The sequence below is a fragment of the Portunus trituberculatus genome, chromosome 14 (assembly GCF_017591435.1).
Source record: "Portunus trituberculatus isolate SZX2019 chromosome 14, ASM1759143v1, whole genome shotgun sequence".
Classification (NCBI taxonomy): domain Eukaryota; kingdom Metazoa; phylum Arthropoda; class Malacostraca; order Decapoda; family Portunidae; genus Portunus; species Portunus trituberculatus.
The window spans coordinates 4,909,893-4,929,938 of NC_059268.1; the positions used below are offsets into that span (position 1 = coordinate 4,909,893).

Sequence of the window (20,046 nt, forward strand, 5' to 3'; positions counted from 1 at the left end):
ACCCTCAAGGATATACTCAGGGAATATCCTTAGTTTGCTCCCAGACTGTAGGATGTCTTAGGCAATAAGGTGTGCAATATGTGTATTTATTTATTGAAATACTTGTATTCTTGTTGTGTATACTGTCCAGAGTTATTTTTGTGATACTTTAACCTTAAGTCTTTGCCCAGGGGGTGGGTGGCAAGGCCCATCCTCCTCCTTTGTTGTAATTATTTATTAATTCAACAATAAATGTCTCAATCAATCAATCAGGAAGAGAATGGATGGTGGTGCTGCTAGGACTCTGTGGGGAGACGAATGAAAGGGTGATTGAGGCTGTGAAAGAGTTCCTGGAGAGAATGTGGCGTGCTAGATGCAGGAACTAGTGGTGTGAAAGATGGTAATTGTCCTCTTTGTTGTTTGTGTTTTTCTTATTTTCCCTACAGGCGCTGCCGATACAAAGGCCTGACTCAGAAGAAATTCTGCGTCACCTATAGCATCAAGATCAAGATCAAGATCCCATTGGTCCCCCTCCACCCGGCTCCCTTCTTGTCAATCCTATACGTGGAGCTTGTTGACTGGCGTGTGAGAAGTGCTGGTGTGAGCTGCGGGAAATACTCAGATCTAAGCAGCGTTTCAGTTTGCTCGTCTTCATTGCGGAGTGCAAGGTTGTGAGAGGACAGCTAAGACCACCGGTTGGGACTACGAGAGGCAAGGAAGCATGTCAAAAAAGGTGGCGGTAGTAAGCGTTACCTTATGGTGGCTGTTCTGTCCTGGGGCTGCTATGGTCTGGTTGGCTTATCGCGTTAACTCGTTTGCTTCTGTTTATTTAATTGATAGGGAAGAGAGTGCATCAATTTTATGACCTTAGTAAATGTAGGTATTGTGTGAAAATTTCATCATATGTCGTCGATATTTTTCAGAGACGAGAACATTTTGCTTTATAGGATTAATTTTATGCATTCGTGTGTTGGTGCTTACTTAGCTTGAATGCTGTAAGAAAAAAAGAATGTCATTTGAGAGTTGTATTAGTCACTTTTGTAAAGTAAAATAATTGATATTGAGATAACCTTAGATTCTTCCCCCAGAGTTGACGTTAATAGTTATATGTTAGATAGAATTATTAAGACAATAAATGGAATTATTGCAGTTTCAACCAATCTACCACACATAATTATACACATTCTCACGGTCTAGATCACACTTCTATGAGCATTTCTAACCCTATTTTATCCTATTGGAAATTAATAATGTTAGATTAGGTTTCTCAGAAGGTCCCCAAGTTTTTTAGACATAGGGAAAGAGAAATATAAGATAGGTCATATTGGTTGAAACTGTAAACTTACCCAATAAATGATGGGTAAAAAGGTTGGTAAATATTATGGAAGTTCAGCCCTTCTGTTCTTGTTCTTGTGATGAGCTCCATTTCTTTCCACTAGCATCCTTACCTTACTAAACCTTATTTACACAACACATCTTGCTTAGTTAGGTTTTGTTAGGTTGACATGCTAGCAACATTATCAAGATCAAGGATATAGCTGCTATCGCAACAAAAACAACAAGTTGGCATGCTTCTTACCAACCTTTGGCCTTGCTTTATTTTCCTCAGCAAGTTTATAGAAGTTCATACATACTGCATGATATTCTGCAAATTTTATTTTATCTGACACTTTTATTTTATCTGACATGTAAGTATTAATTAACCTGAGGAGAAGCAGCTCCATATTTTCTAGTAAAACTGATGTGGAAAGAAACATCAGATTTAGGAAGGAAGTGAAACAGACTAGAGTACCAGTCACCAGACAAAATGGTTTGCTGTAGGACCTTTTGTCTGATAGATGTTTTCGTCCATTAAAGTCAAAATCCAGTAAAGTTGAGTTTATTAAAGTGAGTGTCAAGTGTATTTAACACCATATGGTAGCTCCCATAACTTGTTGGATGTTTACAGTTTTGAGGGGTATCGCTTCTCTACTCCTACATGTTGGATAGGTACTATTTTGACTCATTTACAAGTTACAAAACTGATAATAACCTGATTGCATGGTCAGTTGTGTTCTTCCTTGTTTAGCAAAGTTTACTAGATAAATTAACTTTAGTAAAATTTTCCTATCAGGTTAGTGAAACATATTGAATTGTATAATGTATCTTTGCTTGTGGTTTTCAGAGCATGGAGGAAAATCCACCTAAGGTCAACAAGTGGGATGGAAATGCTCTCAAGAATGCTCTTGATGATGCAGTAAAAGATGTAAGTTGACACACAAAGGCACATTAGTAAAATAATAAAATGATGATAATAAAATATGTGTTGAAAATATCAGGAAAGAATTGTCAATTTAAAAAAAAATGGAGGTTATACTTTTAGCATGTTCATGATTTTTTTTTTTATTTATTTATTTATTTTTCCAAAAATATCATCACAGTTTTTTTGTGTTTAGTATTTAGCTTTTTCTTGACAAACCATTTGTAATTTCTTTATTTTCCCCAGGTTTTGTACATACAGCTCATCTCACTTTGATACTATAGTCATGTGATGTTACATAATTCCTGAATATTAAAATGAAATAGTTTGTGCTGTGCAAAAATAATGAATTAAATCTCTGGTGTTGCTGTACCTTAGTATTGTTCATATTGGATGACTTGTTTTGTCTGCAGGTGCTGCTGACACAGTTCAGCTATGTAGAGAGCCACAAACTACTTGATGGCCGTCTTATCATCTCTTCTGTTGCTGTGGGATTCTCTATCTTTGCTCTTGTATGGGACTGGCTCTATCCATTCCCTCAGTCAAGGTATATTGAACTGTATCTTTAGCTCAGTTCTTCATGTCCTTCAATTTGGACCAAATTATTGAATATTTTAATGAAAGACAAATATTGTAAACTCTCTTGGATACTTCTGCACTCCCTTACATAATTTTTTTCCTCCAGGACTGTGATGTGTGTGTGTGTGGTGTCTTACTTTGTGATGATGGGTGTGCTTACTTGGTACACCACCTGCCTAGAGCGTGGCATCTTCTGCACTGCCCTTAACAAGGATGCGGCTGGCATTGATCCTGATGATGTGTGGAATGCCTCATCATCCCTCAAGAGGTCTGTAGAGTAGTAAGGGCCCAGTGTTTTATCCTTTTATCATCGTCTTAATTTTGTTTTGTTGTTTCGTTATGTATGTTGCTCTTTGTGGAGTATATAGGAAGCTCACGTCTATTGTAAAGGCCAGTAGTTGAGTCATAACATTGATTTAAAAATATTCACAAAGTTTGAGGATTAATTGTACAGTTTACCACCACCTGTGCTTGTACCTTGCCTAGTCAAATTCTTTCAACTTCTATCAACATCTGTCTTTCTTTCTTGCCGGAAGTTTGCCTGTTCCTGAAAAGGGATGACTTTTCTTATCCCTTAAGCTACCATCCTATTGCTTTAATTTCTTGTCCATCTAAAATTTTTTTTTTTTTTTTTTTGTAATATATCCTCAACAGTAAGATTCTTAAACATATCACTTTACAATCTTCTGCCAAGGTCACTCTACTGGTGATCTTGCTTTCCTTAATCTGAGATTCACAGTTTCAGCAACATGGTATTTGACAGTTGTGTGTGTTTGGGAGATAGGAAGTGGCATGTAGGGTAGAGGGAGCACTGTCACTCTGCCAGTGCAGAATCACCGATCCTGGTATGCCAGTGGAAGGCAGTGTTCCTTTCTGACTGTGTGTGTTGTGCTTAAATAACATGTACTATATTCTTTAGTGTGATATGATGGTTGGAATTTGGGATGGTGTCTGCTAAAAAGGTCCAGCTTTCTCAATTGATTCTTCTAAATTCAAATCACCTCACTGTATTGCAATTATGTACATTATTCCAAAATGCTACTGACTTGACCTCATTTCTGAAATTTCCTCTCACTTTATGTACTTGAGCTGTCACAATTGTTCATACTTTCTTCATTTTCATATATGTCATTGATGAAGCCTCTTTCTATTCCAATATACTTGTACTTTAGGCTTCTTCATTCCATTCTTCTCTCAGCTCCTGACCTCCTTCCATTCAATCTTTAACACATTCATTCTTCTTTTTCATTCCCTGTTGTAGAATTTCTTTTCTCAAAACATATTCTTAGTCTTTTAACTTACACCACATCCTTGAGTACTTAATGATCCAACCAATAGTATTAAAGCAATTTTTCTTGATCGTTATTTGATTGCCATGTTATTTTATATCATCCTTCTTAGATTTATAATATGTTTCACACCTTTCTTTATCAGGTTTGACAACAAATATCACTTGCGCCTTAATCAGCGTATGGGCAAATCTGGAAAAGGTAAAGAAGCACACACTACACTCACCGTAGAGAACTTCTTTGATGAGACTGGCCGGCTGCTCTATGGTGCTGTGGCCAAGGAAGTTCTGCGCCTCCACTCTGATGTGGAGAATAAAAAGAACTAGCAGACTTTAGGTCAGGGGTGTGGAGATGGAATTGAAGAGTCCAGGAGTCAGATACTTTTGGCTGGAGTTGGAGGTGATGAAAACATCCCTAACTTTGGTTATTCTAGATCAGTTCTCATGTAAATTATTAGGCCCACTTTACCCTTTAGTGGTAAATTCTTTGATATTTATGAGAGGAATTAATTTCTATGATAACTATTGTGAGTGTTGATTTCAAGCAAGTAATTTCTGGAATATTTAATGGGGATACTGGTTTAATCCATTTTTTTAATATACCATTTTGTGAAGTTTCACAATAAGTAATATATAGATTGCTTTTATTTCTATGTTGTATACAATCTTGTAGTAATGGCATCTGCTGTGTATCTACTACTGCACTGCAGGAAAAGGGGGAAGAGAATGGAATTGGAGTCAGAATTATGACCTTTAAATCTCCTGGAGTCATAGAGGGATTTTTGAGATTCTGACTCCACATCCCTGATTTAGGTTCCCTCTATCATAAGGATTGATATTGTTTTGTTTTTATCATTGTTTTTTCACAGTACAGTAAATATGTTTGAGTACTTAGGGATCAGATCATTGTAAGTCAGTACAGTATTCAGATGGAATCTAGTACCTTAATGTATTCAGTTACATCACATTCTCATTGTAGTTTGACTGGGAAAAAATGGTTTTGTACACTATATGCATTTTTATTTCTTAAATCCCATTTCTGTATGTAAATTATATAATCAGTCTTTGTCCATTGAGACCCAGTTTGAATTTACTTTGTTACAGATATCTTCTATCAGAGACATACTGTAATTTAGAATGACAAAGTTACTTGTATCTCAATGTTGCATGCATGTTGTGCCAGGGATTGATATTGGGTTTTGTTGTGACTCCTGTTTTGTTAAGTTTTGTCCACTCACTCATAACTTACAACTGGAGGGAGACTAATGTACTCATGTTATCTCTTTGCTGATTGGACAGTTGCTGACTGTTGTTCCATAGTTAGTCTGTTTTCTGTTTAGCTGTCTTCTTACTACAAGATATCTGCTTCTCTCCAAGCTGTGTCCTCTTCTCTCTGTTTTCCATACTTTGCAATACTTGCCTTGGTTTTTGATGACTGGAATGAAGAATGATAGGAAATTATAACTGTATTGAAGTTGAAAATGACAAAATTTAAAGAAAATAATGTGAGAAAAATGTAAAGCAAGTAATGTGAGTCCAATGTATTGACTAAATGTGACAGGCTGACTGAGCGACTTGCTAATCACTGGTAGGTATAAGGTACTGTCCAATTGCTGATGAGATTACGAAATTAGGTTAGTCTTCAATTGCAGACTAAAAATGAGCGGACCATTGTGTGACACCTGTTTGTAAGAAACTACCTTTAGGAGGTTGCAATAGCGTAAGTGTCTTTATATACACCTATTCATCCACACTCTCTCTCTCTCTCTCTCTCTCTCTCTCTCTCTCTCTCTCTCTCTCTCTCTCTCTCTCTCTCTCCAACCTAATTTATATGGGGTAATTTTCTCTTCATGTTTCTATTTAATTTTCATAATGCATACAGTACACCGTGATTTCATTATATTTTCGCACAGTGTTGTTATTTGCCATTCTTGTCTTCGTGCAAATTTCTTTTTCCCCTTTTAATTGATGGGTATGAAATATTGATTTGTCACTGTCAATAACACAGGCACCTCTCATATCAAATTAGAGCTCTTTTTCACATGTAAATTCTGTAAATCAGTGAACATGTGCTAAATGTTCTTATGCTGTAGTAGGTTGCAGTGGCTGGGTTTTCTAAATCTTTTTGTGAGAACATTATAAAAATTCCCATCAATTTTCTTTGTTTTTCTTCTTCACAATGCACAATATTGTATGTTCGTGAATATCAATTTTGCTTCATATACTTAGAAATGATGCTTAGCACCAAATTCCGTTTTTGAGATTGGAGGAACATTATTTATTATTGAAATTGAATAATGATCAGAGAAATAAAGTTCATACCCTTCACCTTGAGACCATGATATTCATGGTAGAAATTAGCAAAATAACTTTTCGGTTAAAAAGATAAATAGATAATAAAAAATCATTCACGTGCTTTGGTGCAATAAAGGTAAGATGCGTATGCTTGTTTAGTTACTCTGTAGAGGCTGAATTTATCAAGAAGGCATGTGTAGTTAACACTATTACAACAAAAAAAGAAATCACGTGATCTGTACAATAAAGATCAAGATGAAGATATATTGCATAATGAGTCCCGTTAGAAAAAAACTATTCTTCACGTGATTGTAGATGTAAACACTCCTCCCTCTGGTGCTGCGCTGGACTCACCATTCACTCAGGTAAGGGGTATCTGCTTGAGATTTGCCCAATTGAGTGTTAATTTGCGGTCACATCATTAGCATTTGAATGTGTGTAAGGTTTCATATTAGTAATATTCCTGTGAAACACGAAATTCTCTCTCTCTCTCTCTCTCTCTCTCTCTCTCTCTCTCTCTCTCTCTCTCTCAGCTAGAAACAGTAGTTAGAATTAGGGCTTCACATGATATTCGGTAAATTTATAGTTTGATACAATATCTCCTATCTCTAACCCAACCTACCCCAACTTACAAACCACAGCTATAGCCAAACGTAAGTCAGTTTACTGCTCATTTCCGAGTGTGATGGAGCTCCGGAGCTTGCTGGACTTAAAGAAAACTTGACAGACACAGCACATCCCCAGTCCAATTGCAGCGTTATTATTCATTTGCTGCAGGTAGTGTACTTACTGGAAATGTAAATAGTAAGAACAACCTAAGGGTGGCCATAACCATCTAGAGTTTATTGTATGAAACTGTAGTAGAACCTGATATTCCTTATTACATTGTCTATTCCACTATTCACAAAGAACTAGGTAAGTGTTCTCATTGGAAAGTGAATATTAAGGCTAGAATTCTCTCAGGGCTGTGTTGTCTTGTCACATTATAAGATTAATGATAGATGGATGACCCCAGTTAGTATATTGGTTAAGGTAGGTTTGGTTCTTTGTTTTGTGTTTTGTTGGAAAACTAATAGATTAATGTTACGGTATTTTCAGTCTTTCACCTTAATGAACATGACTTTTCTTACCCTACTACTTCTTATTCTGAGTAATTTGAACCCATACATACCCATTGCAAATTGTTTATATGTTGACAACAATTTTTAAAGATTTACTATTATTTTTTTTTTTTGGGGGTGGTGCAGAACAAGCTAATGTGCTGCAACACCAGCACATGTGATGAACTGACAAGCACTGAGAAACGCATATTGTCACATTATGTGTGCATGCATGAAATCAATTACAGTGATTGTTTCTTTTGTTTGCGCATTCAGCCACTGACCAATAAAAATAATGCATAATAATTTGTTCTAAGGAAAGTGTATCAGCAGTGTGTGTCACCTCAGCTAGGTTAGGTTTAGTTAGGTAAGGTTAGTTTTGGTTTTAGATAAGTTTTAATAGGTTGTCATAGCTAGCCATGACCAGCAGTGGTGGCAAGTACTCTACACAGCAGTAACAGTCAGAATTTTAGACTGTTACTTTTGTGTTATATACTTTGTGATAACAAAACTATTTTCTTCTGGTACATTTTAGTCTGTTCTGTAATAATCTTTTCTTCATTTTCATTTCAATACAGTACTTTCTGAGGGGATAGACTATGTTTTTGGGGTGAATGAGGAAGAGGGGAATATAAAAAAGTACTGATTTGCAACAGAAGTGAAGTGCAGATTCATTCAAAATAGTGTTAACACTAATAGAAAAAAATAAATTCATCCTGAAGTGAGTATGGTGAGAGACTAAGTTTGCTGATGTTTATTTTATGTACATTTTGGAAGTAAGTAGTAAAGGTAACACAAATTTATTTTGTGTCTGCATTTCCAGTGTACATAGACATGTCTCAAGGAGCAGTGGGGGATGAGGTGGATGGAGTGGTTGCAATTGTGGCTGTTGTGTCATCCAAAAAGCACAATAACAATTCACCAAGCCCAGTCAAGGTTGTAGTGCCAGCCAGCCCTGAGTCTGAGGTGGAGGAGGATGGAGTGGCTCTTTTGACTGATGCAGAATCTCCAGCTGTCAGGGAAAATGGAGATCTGTTTGCCTCATGTCAACTCCTAAGCGACAGTTTTGAGTCAGGAGATGGTGAGTTTGTGTCTGTATGTTTCTTTCCCTCACTATGTTCATTGAGTGATGTGCTATTTTGGTGTTTGTATGTGTCTTTTGTGTTTCAGTATCAAGCATTACATTTTGGGATTTAGCTTAGTTAATGTAATGATAATGTTTAAGGTTGTTTTTAATGAAGTGGAGTGTGTTGGTTGAAATAAATGTATTTAAATTACAGGCTAATTAATCTTTTCACATATGGGTTGCTGGTTGCTGAAATGAATTTTGAACAAACCTGTGTAGCTTAGAAGTTACTATCTAATTCATAAACATTACTGTTGTTATAGCTATGTTTTTACTTGTAAAATTTTGTGCCCTATAATCAATTTCCTTTATAATTGAAATAAAAAACATCAACATTTATTATTGTTAGTACACTATTCCTAAATTATAGGCAGGATATCAACATGTTAGAAGCAGTTCAGAGAAGAGCAACTAGGATGATACCAGCATTAAAGCGCCTGGAGTATAGAGATAGATTAAAGGAATTAAACATGTTTTCATTTGAGAGGAGATGTATAAGAGGGGATATGATAGAGTTATTTAAAATGTTCTCAGATACAAACTACATAGATGTGAGATCTTTCTTTACCTTAGAGGAGGGAAATAGGACTAGAAATCATGACAGGAAGATTAGAAAGCAAGGCTGCAGGTTAGATATAAGAAAATATTTCTTTAGTCATAGGGTGGTAGACTTCTGGAATGCATTGCCAGAGAGGGTTGTAAATAGCACTAGTTTGACAATGTTTAAAAACAGATTAGATAAGCACTTAAATTTATTAGATTTATAATTATGTATAGTGCTGCATGATAGTTTTTATAAGAAATTTACTATAGTTAAACAAGACATGATCCCCATGTATGGGGATCACAGATTGTAGAGGATTTCGCTGCAGGACTTAGCCCTGTTAATGGGCCAAATATTTAGAATTAATATATAATGTATTGTGTACTTGTAAGTATATCTTTAAGTACTGATGACGAGGTCGCTGTGCGACTGATACAGGATAACCTGGATGGGCCCTGGTGGCCCTTTGTTATCCTATTATTTATGTTATGTTATGTTAAATGTAATATAACAAATAATGAATACAACTACAAATTTTTAAGATATAAAACAGACATGAATTGATTGATTCTTTTTAGGAATTACTTGGTACAAGGCAGTATTCCTCATAGTGAATGCAGCGCTGGGTGCAGGGCTGCTCAACTTTCCTAGAGCATTCCATGAAGCTGGTGGAGTTCTGTCTGGTAACATTGTTCATGTTGTAAGTAAGCACTAGTTTAATGTTATATCAATAAGGCCCAATTAGGATTGGGGATGTGAATTGTGATTGCATGAACTTTAGATTCAGTGTAAATTTCACTTAATCCTCTCTATTATTCTCTCCTTCAACTTAGCTTATAAGGAAGGGTATTTGTGATTAACTTCAACTGTATAAATTCATAAAACTTTATATAATTTTAATAAACTATGAGCCCTTGATTTTCTTGTATATATTCAACAAAGGAATTATGTACTCTCTTATCTCTATATACTGTTTAATGATTTACAGATCTTCACAACACTAGCCTTGGGATCACTCATTATCATTGCAAAATGTGGAAGTGAACGTAACTGCAAAACATATCAGGAGGTAGATAAAACAATAAACTCTGTTGATATTGTATAAATGTTGAAAAAATATTATAAATTAGATCACAATCTGTGATAAAATTTTGTCACAAATGGTGTGGTGCAAATGTTCTATATTTTGTGGTGTCTAAAGCATGCACTGAATGTATTTTTTCTTGTCTCTTGGTCCAGTTAGTTTTAGACATGTGCAGTCTTGGCTGGGGAATGGCAGCTTCTGTGTTCATTGCTGTGTACTGCTTTGTCACCTGCATCACCTTCATCATTATAATTGGGGACCAATTTGATAGAGGTTAGAGTCCAATATATACCTTCTTTAGTATTTTTGTTTTGCAAATTTGTCTTGAATATATTTAGTATTTACTTGTATTTTTATATATTTAACCTGCACAATGTTGGGCTTTGTCAGAGATAGGCAACTCTTTTTCATGTCAAAATATTCCTTGTTATTGTTAGTGACAAGTCTTATATGATATAAACAAAATTGAAGGCTGTAACATGGCTCAAAAAACAAAATTGTTAATATACATAGTAAACACTTTCCTTACTTAACACTGCATGGGTTAAGATGTCAACGTACAATAAGTATTACATATGATATCATTTCAGCATTTGCATCGTTTTTGGGGAGTAACTTTTGTCACTCATGGTACCTGAACCGCAAGTTTACCATGACCATCTCATCGCTGCTGCTCATCTTTCCTTGCTGTCTGAAGAGAATAGATGGTCTCAGATATATGAGGTAAACATACTTTGTCTCTATTTTTAAAGCTCCTATATTACAAATATACTGTTTCCATGCCATATTGAAGAAACAAGGCTTGAATATACGTGTATCATAGAATTGATCTTTAATATTAAAGTAATTCTACACCTCTAGTGAGTACTTTTCAACAAACTATGCCTGCCTGGTTATCTGCCAGTCTCTAGTCTGTATGTGTTTCTAATTCAATTTACTGTTTTCCACCTTGAGGAGGTAGAAAGTGAAATGTTCAGAGTGTATATGAGTATGATAGATGTGGATAAGAGTGGATGACCACCAGAGAGGTGAGAGATAAATGGCTAGAGCATATGAGAGAAAAGGATAAGAGGAGAATGGAGAAACAGAGCATATGAGGAAGAAATTCAAGGATGGAATGTCACATATAGACAGATAAGTAAGCATATTCAGATTTCACATATATTTTATCTTTTTTATTTATTTATGGCTTTTTTTCAGCTATGTTGGTGTTCTATCCATATGGTACTTAGCAGCCATAATTATAGCTGAGTTCTATACAGGGAACTATGAAAAAGGACCAATCTCTGAGTTCAATGTTTCCTGGACTCAGGTGAGATGCAATTTGAAGTTCATAATGCTTATTTAGTGTAAAACAATTTTCATACAGTGGAAACTCAGGTGCTGAACATTTCTGAACTTAAATGTATCAGGTTCTGAACAAAGTTTCCAAACAAAAGTATCAGTTTGCTGTTGGTATGAAAATTACCTGTTAAGTAACTTCATTATGGAACAAAGAAGCTCTGCAGCCAATTTTTAGATTTTGTAGTTCATTGGATTAGCAAATAGCAAATGAAAAGTACATACTACATATTGGAAGCAGTAATCATCATGTTTAATGTTTAATGAATGACAAATTACTGTATGCATTAAGTAAGGAAAATAATCTTGGATCATAACATCAGTTTGTATAAAATCTGATCAACATTATTTAACAATCATGCACTAACAAATGTAGTTTTGTGTAAAGGAAGAGAGTTGTCTTTAGAGGGGAGGGTATGGCTGCTCACTTGTGTTGTGAGACACAAAGGAAAATATGTATTAGTGTGGTCGCACTGGTTTTAATGATAAGTTCACTGCAGCTCCTGATCCAGTGCTTGAGACCTTACTGGGAATTAGTGATTATTATTTTTACAAGTGTCTAGTGCCTTCTCTCTTAAAGGTCCTTATTGAGTCTTGGTCATCCATCCTCTTGGAGTGATGCACTTATGAAATATTGCTCCTCTGAGGTTATTTCTGGATAACATTGTGTGTTAGATGGTCAGTCCTGCAAAGTCTGTTGTTGCATATTTTGTGTTCCTGTTTGTTTCTTTGTGAGTGTGTGATTGGACTGGCTTTCTTAGAATGTTCTACTCCTGTGATTTATATTCACAGATTTTTGATGTGGTGCCAACGATATGTTTTGGATACCAGTGTCATGTCAGCTGTGTTCCGATCTACTCCTGTCTCAAGGATCGGAATGCCTCAACTTTTTCAAAGGTACATATGTTCTATTCTTTGAGAACTGTGGGTACAGTGGGTGCAGACTTGATATACAGGGTGTTGCCAGATGCACATCCATTTTATTTGAATGTACATTTCTTGTTTATTTACAGATATTTGTAATGTAAAGAAATATTTATTACACACACAATAGGATTTTTGGAAAGGGTATGCAAAGGTGAGAATAAAAACATTATAAAATATGAAAATAAAATTACACATCTTTAGTCAGATATCAGGAGCTTTGAGAAAGGGGAAAACAAAAAAAAAAAATCAAAAGATGAAGATCATATGCCAGCCACACTTTCATTTATGGCATGGGAATAATACATATGTCAAACGATTTCATATTTTCTCATTTTACGGGCAAATAGTGAAAAAAGAAAAAAAGTATGAAAAAATGAAACCAGACAAAACTCCCATCTCTGACAAAGCACAACACTGTACTAGTTGATATTATTACAGTGGTGTTTGTTCTGATGAGTGTGTTGAAGTTGACTATTTGTCTTAGTTGCAGTTGCCTTTGAATTTTTACCCATAGGTGAGCTGGTTAGTTCTTACCATACCACAGAAGTCATTTTGACTGACACTTTTTAAAATTATGCTTTCCAGGCTTGTGTGTCTGCTGTATTGGTTTGCCTGATGGTGTACACTATATCTGCTAATTATGGCTACCTGACCTTTGGATCTTTAGTTGATGGTGATGTCTTGCTGTCTTATGATGCAAGGAAAATTCAAGTTCTCCTGGCTGTCATCCTCTTGGCTTTAAAGTCTTGGACAACCTATCCTATTCTCATGTTTTGTGTCAGGTAGGTCTTTTTTTTTATTCAGACACATGGTATCTTAAAGTGTTGCTCATAGTGGACATGATGTGATTATTCATGTGAAAGTGTACAGTGGAACCATGCGTGCTTTAGGATCCGAGTGGTCTCCAAGCGCATGGGTTTGAATCCTGTCCACGGTCCGAGTGTAGGTTGGGCTTCCTCACTCGGGGCAACGGTTTCCTAGCGGATGGGCTTTGAGATAGGGGGTACCCAAAAAGTATCCCCTTTAGCCCATAAATTCCTGTGAAAAGCCCACGTGGTATATAAAAAAAAAAAAGTATTAGTAGAATTTATATAGACATTGTTTCAGTATTGGCCAGTGGTCTGAATAGTGTGTAATTGTGTCTTGAAATTTTTTTCTTGGTGATGATTTTTCAAAATTATATTAGAAATATAGAGTACTTGAAGATTTGTTCATGTCCATGACTCTTCTGTCTGTCGAACGCTTACTCCTTCCTATTCAAACTATTTTTTTTTTAATTAATTTATTATTTTTTTTACTTCACCTATGATTGACCTCACATTCCTCATGATTAAGCCATTCTTCTATACTCTGTCTATCATCTGCTCACTCACTCCATGAAGACATCCTGAGCATCTCAGGTTGCTGTCATCTCTGCTCTTTTATATATTTTTTGTCCTTCTCATCATAGATCTGTATACACTAATATCTTCATGTATGTTCCACCCCATAATTGCTGATAGCTGATTCACCTGTTTGAATCTTATATGTATGACATAATATGTTCTATATTTTGTTTGTAGATGTTAGTGTTAAGACTCATATTTTTTTTTTTTTTTTTTTTTTATCATCATATGGGATTAGAAGGTCATGTGTTTGGAGCCTTTTTCCGAAACTAGTAGGAATGAACTATGCATTATACTAAGTCAATATACTCTCATACACAGGGAAGCAATAGGTGATCTGTATGTTCAGCTGCGCAAGATTTCACCTGTGGAGGCAGCCATCTCAGAGCCCAAACGGAGAAGGGTAAGACTGTGAACGAATGTACTTGATGTAAAGTGAATGTATCTGAGTGATTTCTTAGTGCTTATCTTCTGTGAATATCCAGTTATTATTGAGGAACCAGTATTTTCACTGGACTATTGATTACTGCTGAGTAATATGAATCACACTTGAACTTGTATAGGGAAGGCAGACAGAATAAGGATGACAGTAGAAGGTCTTGTGTATTGAAACTACTAAAGGTGCATGGGAAGTATGCCCTTTGCAAGAAAAGTCATCGGCATGAAAATTTTTATACAAGTTAGCAAGAAATGTAATGTGGCGAAGAGATGCTAAAGACAATGTGTTTGTGTGTATGGGTGTGTGTGTGTGTGTGTGTATTTACTTAGTTGTATTTACATGGTTATTTTGTACAGGGTTTGAGCAGGGCTCATAGTGTCCTGTCTTCATATCTCCATTTGTCTAATTTTTTCCTTAAAGTTATGCACATTATGTGCTGTAACAACTTCATTATCCAATGCATTCCACTTTTGTTTGGAAAACTGTATTTTCCAATATCCTTCACACACTACCTCATTCTGATCTTTTCATGTCCTCTTGTTGTGCCATCTTCTGTCAACAGCACCATTGTGTGTGTGTGTGTGTGTGTGTGTGTGTGTGTGTGTGTGTGTGTGTGTGTGTGTGTGTGTGTGTGTGTGTGTTTATGTTTTTTATCTATCCCCATGTCTAGTTTTATGTTTACTCATCCATCAACAGTTTTACAAGTTTAAGAGTGGGAAGAAAGTTTATTAAAACATTGTACAAAATACACAGGCAAAATTACATGCTCCATTAGAAGGATAGTGATGGTGCACAATATGAGAAACACTCATATATTTGCTGTGCAGGTCTGTATAGTAATGAAGAACTTGTTCTTCCATAGGTGATTGCAGTGGTGTTGTGGGCTGCTTCTATACTGATGGCCTTATTCACTCCAAATATTAACATTGTTGTAAAGTTGCTGGGCAGCCTTGCTGCCATATTCATCTTTGTCTTCCCTGGTAAGTTTACAAAAAGCCTAATAACAATTTGTTATTTATTGTAGTTAATGTATTATATTCTGTGCTTTCAGATGTTTTTTATTCCTGTCTGCAAAGGTGGTTTTAGTTACCAGCAATTTTATGATATAACAATCATCTGGCCTCATAAGAGATTTTTTTTGGCTCATGAATTCCATACAACATAACTGTGCAGCCTGATGAGCTATTATTACTTGACAAGAGCTTACTTATGTGAACAATAAACATGCCTTTCAAAATGAAGACAACAATTCATGGTGGATGCTTCCAAGCAGTATGTTAGCATTTCTTCATAGAGGCTCTCTCAGATAATGCAAGTACCAGACATAATGATTATTATTTAGTAATAGTATAATATTTTTGTGTTAGCATTCCCACATTACTATGATCTTGATAATACTGTATGTTATAAGACTAAATCTCTCTCTCTCTCTCTCTCTCTCTCTCTCTCTCTCTCTCTCTCTCTCTCTCTCTCTCTCTCTCTCTCTCTCTCTCTCTCTCTCTCTCTCTCTCTCTCTCTCTCTCTCTCTCTCTCTCTCTCTCTCTCTCTCTCTCTCTCTCTCTCTCTCTCTCTCTCTCTCTCTCTCTCTCTCTCTCTCTCTCTCTCTCTCTCTCTCTCTCTCTCTCTCTCTCTCTCTCTCTCTCTCTCTCCAGGAATATGCCTGCTACAGGACACCCTAGGCAAGCGTGGGAATCTCATTCCTTTCACCTGGAGTCGGAGAATGCTGGTAGGTGTGGCAATGTTCTATGTAGTGGTGGGAATGTTTGCTTTTGGTTTGGCGTTCACCCTGGGAGTTAGGCACATCATTCACCCTGACAGTAGCCAACCCCTCTGTATATAACATTGTATTTAAGAATTAGAAACAATTTTGTTTTGATAGAATTAGTTTTTTGTTTATTGCTCACTGATGCAAATCAGCCATTCAGTCACTATGTGATTGAAAACATATTTTATATATCTTAAGTTTTTAATTATGTGTTTTAGTTGATTAAATAAGGTTGTAAAATTGTAATTGGTTGTAGTGCATGGAATAAGGTTGTAAGGCTTTTAATTGGTTATAGTGTATTATAATTAGGCCATCAAAATTAAAGGGAAAAAATAGCATTGGTGTTTTAAGTAAAGAAATATTAGATGAGTATAAGTCACATGATCAGGCAGAGCCAAGAATCCAAAGCAGATTCTCATAGCCTTTGATGATTTCTGGCTGCCCTCTTATAGTAATGAGTATAGTATTACCTGCTTGTAATGTATAATGTTAAGGTCTCCTGTGTTTAATTAGTTCATTTTGTTTTGTACTTACATAGCTTAGGAGATGGAATTAAAGACAAAATGCATCAGAGGAGGGAGTGAAGGATGAATAGACCATATAAAATTATACATGGGAATGTACAGTATATTTTTGTTATGGACAAATAGTTCTGTAGACTTTTGTCCTGAAAATGTATTCTTAATTTTTTGTTGGAGTTGGTGGTTAGGTTGTGTACTTCAAATTCAATAGGGTTGTAGCTAAAAATCTAAATGAGTATTGGAAGTTGTATATGAGTGAGTGTGTATCTTTGAATGAGACAGTCTTAGTGATCAGGATGTACAATATTTAAGTGGAGAAAGAGAAGTTGGGACAGAATGTGGAATGGTATGATTGTTGAGGCTGTATGGATTGAGTTTGATAAAAGTTATTACAGAGATCTGAAGTGTTAAGCACATATTAGGAGGATGAAGAGGGATGAATTTGTGAAATAAGCAGAGAGCAAAGTTGAAGTTGTACGTAAAAGGAGAAAGCCACTTGGAAGATGGAAGGATAAGGCAAGGTAGTACTGAAAAAGAGTGAAAAGGATGTTTAATAAACAAGGATGTAATGTTTAGATGGGGAGAGAGGTTCCGTAAGGAATTAAGGTATCAGAACGAAAAACTTATATGCATCCATAAAGATTTTATTTCCATAAATTGAATTCTATGACTATAGTATATTTTGTAAGGATAGGTAGTAAAGGTAGGTAAATGGGCAGTAATATATGTAGATACTTTTAACCAAATTTTTATTTCAGATATATCAAATGAGAATGGAAATGTAAAATCTCTGTCAAAAGTATTTAGGTTGTGTTAGTTTAGCTCGTAATGTGAAAACACAAGAAAATACCTCCTAAAAGAATGGGATGCATCACTAGTAGGATGATTCATAAATTTTTTTGGGAAGTAAGGTACATTTTAGATGCAGTTTACTATCAAGAGGGTTGTTGGTTGTCATGTGGAGCTGTGATAATACTATACAGTACTGTGAATCCTGACTGATCATGACAGTAGTTTATTTAATCAAATTGCCTGAGATCTGGTCATGTTAAGTTTATTTTTTAGTACAGAAAGATATTGCATGATTTATATTGTTGATATTGACTTTAATTGTATTAGATTTTTATTGAGATGATTTCTATTTTCATATAATACTCATGATACAGGTTTTTATGATAACCCTTGCAGCTTATGAGCTTTGAATGAAACTAGTAGGTGTATTTTCACTGTGTGGCCATATGACCAGCTTGTAGTCTTAAAAAGTACACCAAGTGAAAATGGTGAAGCATGAAAGTAAATCAGTATTATCTTATAAATTCATAGTTTATAAGGTACCTTGAATTATCTTGAATACTAACATTTAAAATCTTTCTTGTGAACCTTGGGTATCAGTCAAAAACCTGTATTTTATTGTCGTTTTCTATTACTAATAATTTAATTTTGTATGGATCATTTATACTCTGTAGAGATAAGCATGAAAATTATAAGATATTATATGATTTTACTGAAAAATCTGTAAAGTCTGAGATAGTTTTAGTTCCAAAAGGTAGAGCCATTCTACATGTATACTTTGCTACAGCCGTCAGTAAATGTAACTGGTCAGTGAGATGAAACTGTGATTTTTTATAGTTATCTAACAGTAGTGTTCAAGATTAGGCATTAATGTTGTGATGTCTGTCTAGTTTTACATTTTTCTTTGGCAAGAACTTTTACATGTTCAAGGAAAAAAATGAAGGCTGTAGCTGAAATAAATATAGAAATTTACTGGATATTTTATTTGCTTACATAATGCATTGTGTGTTAAGCTGAAATCTAAACAAAGACTTTACTTGACAGTTGTCTTCCACACATCCCTTTTGAAGTGTTTTCCTTCACATTAATTCTAATAGTTGCCAGTTGGTCAAATTAAGAATCTTTATCTTGAAAACTTTAGAGAAAAATCTATCCAGTCAGTTAATTATATCTTAAAAAGAGGTGAGCAATATTATTAATAAGGAAAGGTGATGAGTGAGATGTGAGGACTAGTAGTTCTGGTACATGGTGTAAAGGCAGGTAAGAGATATACATCCTAGAGTTTTCTGATGGTAAATTGGGTAGATTATCAATAGAATCTATGGTATGGACGTGCAAACCAGAGGCTGCTAGACTATAGTTAACTGCTAAAGGGTGCTAGAAATATATATAGATTTTTGTTACAAGACATAAATGGGATCAGACTTCTAAATGAGAATGTTGAAGATCAGTGTAAAAAAAAGAATTTTAATAAATTTCATGTGATAATTTGTTAGCTATATGAATGCTTGGAAAAAGACTGGATAAGGGGAAAGAGTGTTTAAGAATTTTAAAATATTAAGTATATGAAGAATAGCTAAGTAAAAGAAAATATGACAAACTGTAGATGATAATAAGATGAATCAGGAAAACACAAAACATGACATTTTACAAGACTTTTGTCCTCTACAGCTGTTATTAAAAATTTTACTGAAGACTTAAATTGCTTTCTTTGAAAGTCACATCAAACCAGAGTTGAAAAAAAAAAAAAAAAAGATAGGCTAGCTTGCTGGAGATTGTTTTATTCTGATGATATACTGAAAAGATTAAATGTCATTCGAAGAGTATCGCACGTCATGTTGTAGTTATCCATCTCACTTTAAGAGCTTACATCATCACGTGCTTCTGGTGTAAGAAAAAGTTGACAGTCATATGTAATCTAGTTGATAAGTTTGGTAGGCACACATGCAGTGAAAACGCTTAATTGGTGAGCGTGCTATTGCTACAGTGAGGATTTCCTTTACGACAGCAGGGAGTCCCAATTTTCACTTCTATATCACGTGTGTTTATATTTGGTTATTACTTACTTTCGATGAATTATAAATGGAAATAGCTCAGTTTATGACATGACATTTTTGATAACTTAGAACTGATTTTACATTGTTGTTTCGTGTGCCAAAGCCATAGTCTGTCAGTTGACGTTTTCCAGTGTTTCCTCAGTCGTCATTTCTCGGCGCCGGTACTGTGGGACTATACGTCTTTGAATGATTCGTGGAAGTTATGCCTTTCCTGTCGTGCCCGTGCGACCCAACAAGTGTTCATTTAACTTGAGAAAAGTGGGTTGTGAATAAAGTAAACCAACTACAAGAGCATCCTAAAAAGTTAAGGTGGAGCTAGGCGACCATTATTTGAACTCGAATCTGAACCTGAATCTGTAATCACCTCGAGCTCGAACTCAGGAGACAAGCTGGAAAATAACACCGTCTCCCGGACCCGGTGTCGTGTACTGCCTGAGTCAGGTGAGTCAGGTTGGTAACGTGCTGAAACTTCGCAATTGTGTCACTCTTGACTAATTTCCAAACCCCTTGGTTGGGAACTATTTGGGATACATGGAGCAATTCTTGTACGCAGCTGTTCGCTTATCTGTTATGTCCTTCCAGTGT

The 20,046-nt window shown here is 35.5% G+C and overlaps 2 protein-coding genes across 4 annotated transcripts; both read left to right on the forward strand.

Annotated features, from left to right (window-relative positions):
- Nucleotides 1-519: 519 nt before the first annotated feature.
- Nucleotides 520-5,095, forward strand: LOC123503611 (probable signal peptidase complex subunit 2). Of its 3 annotated transcripts, none has more exons than XM_045253524.1 (5): nt 520-721; nt 2,144-2,224; nt 2,632-2,765; nt 2,904-3,065; nt 4,232-5,095. In XM_045253524.1, the coding sequence occupies exons 1-5, from the start codon at nt 701-703 to the stop codon at nt 4,410-4,412; spliced, it is 579 nt and encodes a 192-aa protein (XP_045109459.1). In that variant the 5' UTR covers nt 520-700; the 3' UTR covers nt 4,413-5,095. The 3 variants fall into 3 exon arrangements, with proteins under 3 accessions (XP_045109459.1, XP_045109460.1, XP_045109461.1); XM_045253525.1 differs by having other exon boundaries at nt 520-712; XM_045253526.1 differs by having other exon boundaries at nt 521-690.
- A 1,514-nt stretch (nt 5,096-6,609) lies between these two features.
- On the forward strand, nt 6,610-18,376 carry LOC123503629 (putative sodium-coupled neutral amino acid transporter 7). The gene is made up of 12 exons (XM_045253550.1): nt 6,610-6,745; nt 8,304-8,561; nt 9,729-9,850; nt 10,139-10,219; nt 10,390-10,507; nt 10,825-10,957; nt 11,435-11,546; nt 12,368-12,472; nt 13,088-13,284; nt 14,209-14,290; nt 15,189-15,306; nt 15,979-18,376. The coding sequence occupies exons 2-12, from the start codon at nt 8,315-8,317 to the stop codon at nt 16,164-16,166; spliced, it is 1,503 nt and encodes a 500-aa protein (XP_045109485.1). The 5' UTR covers nt 6,610-6,745; nt 8,304-8,314; the 3' UTR covers nt 16,167-18,376.
- The last annotated feature ends 1,670 nt before the right edge of the window (nt 18,377-20,046 follow it).

Coding starts and splice junctions, on each gene's coding strand:
- LOC123503611 (XM_045253524.1), top strand. CDS start 701: ATGTCAAAAAAGGTGGCGGTA. Junction 722..2,143: donor TGTCAAAAAAGGTGGCGGTA/GTAAGCGTTACC, acceptor TGTGGTTTTCAG/AGCATGGAGGAAAATCCACC. Junction 3,066..4,231: donor GCCTCATCATCCCTCAAGAG/GTCTGTAGAGTA, acceptor TTTCTTTATCAG/GTTTGACAACAAATATCACT.
- LOC123503629 (XM_045253550.1), top strand. CDS start 8,315: ATGTCTCAAGGAGCAGTGGGGGATGAGGTGGATGGAGTGGTTGCAATT. Junction 13,285..14,208: donor ATTCTCATGTTTTGTGTCAG/GTAGGTCTTTTT, acceptor TCTCATACACAG/GGAAGCAATAGGTGATCTGT. Junction 15,307..15,978: donor ATTCATCTTTGTCTTCCCTG/GTAAGTTTACAA, acceptor CTCTCTCTCCAG/GAATATGCCTGCTACAGGAC.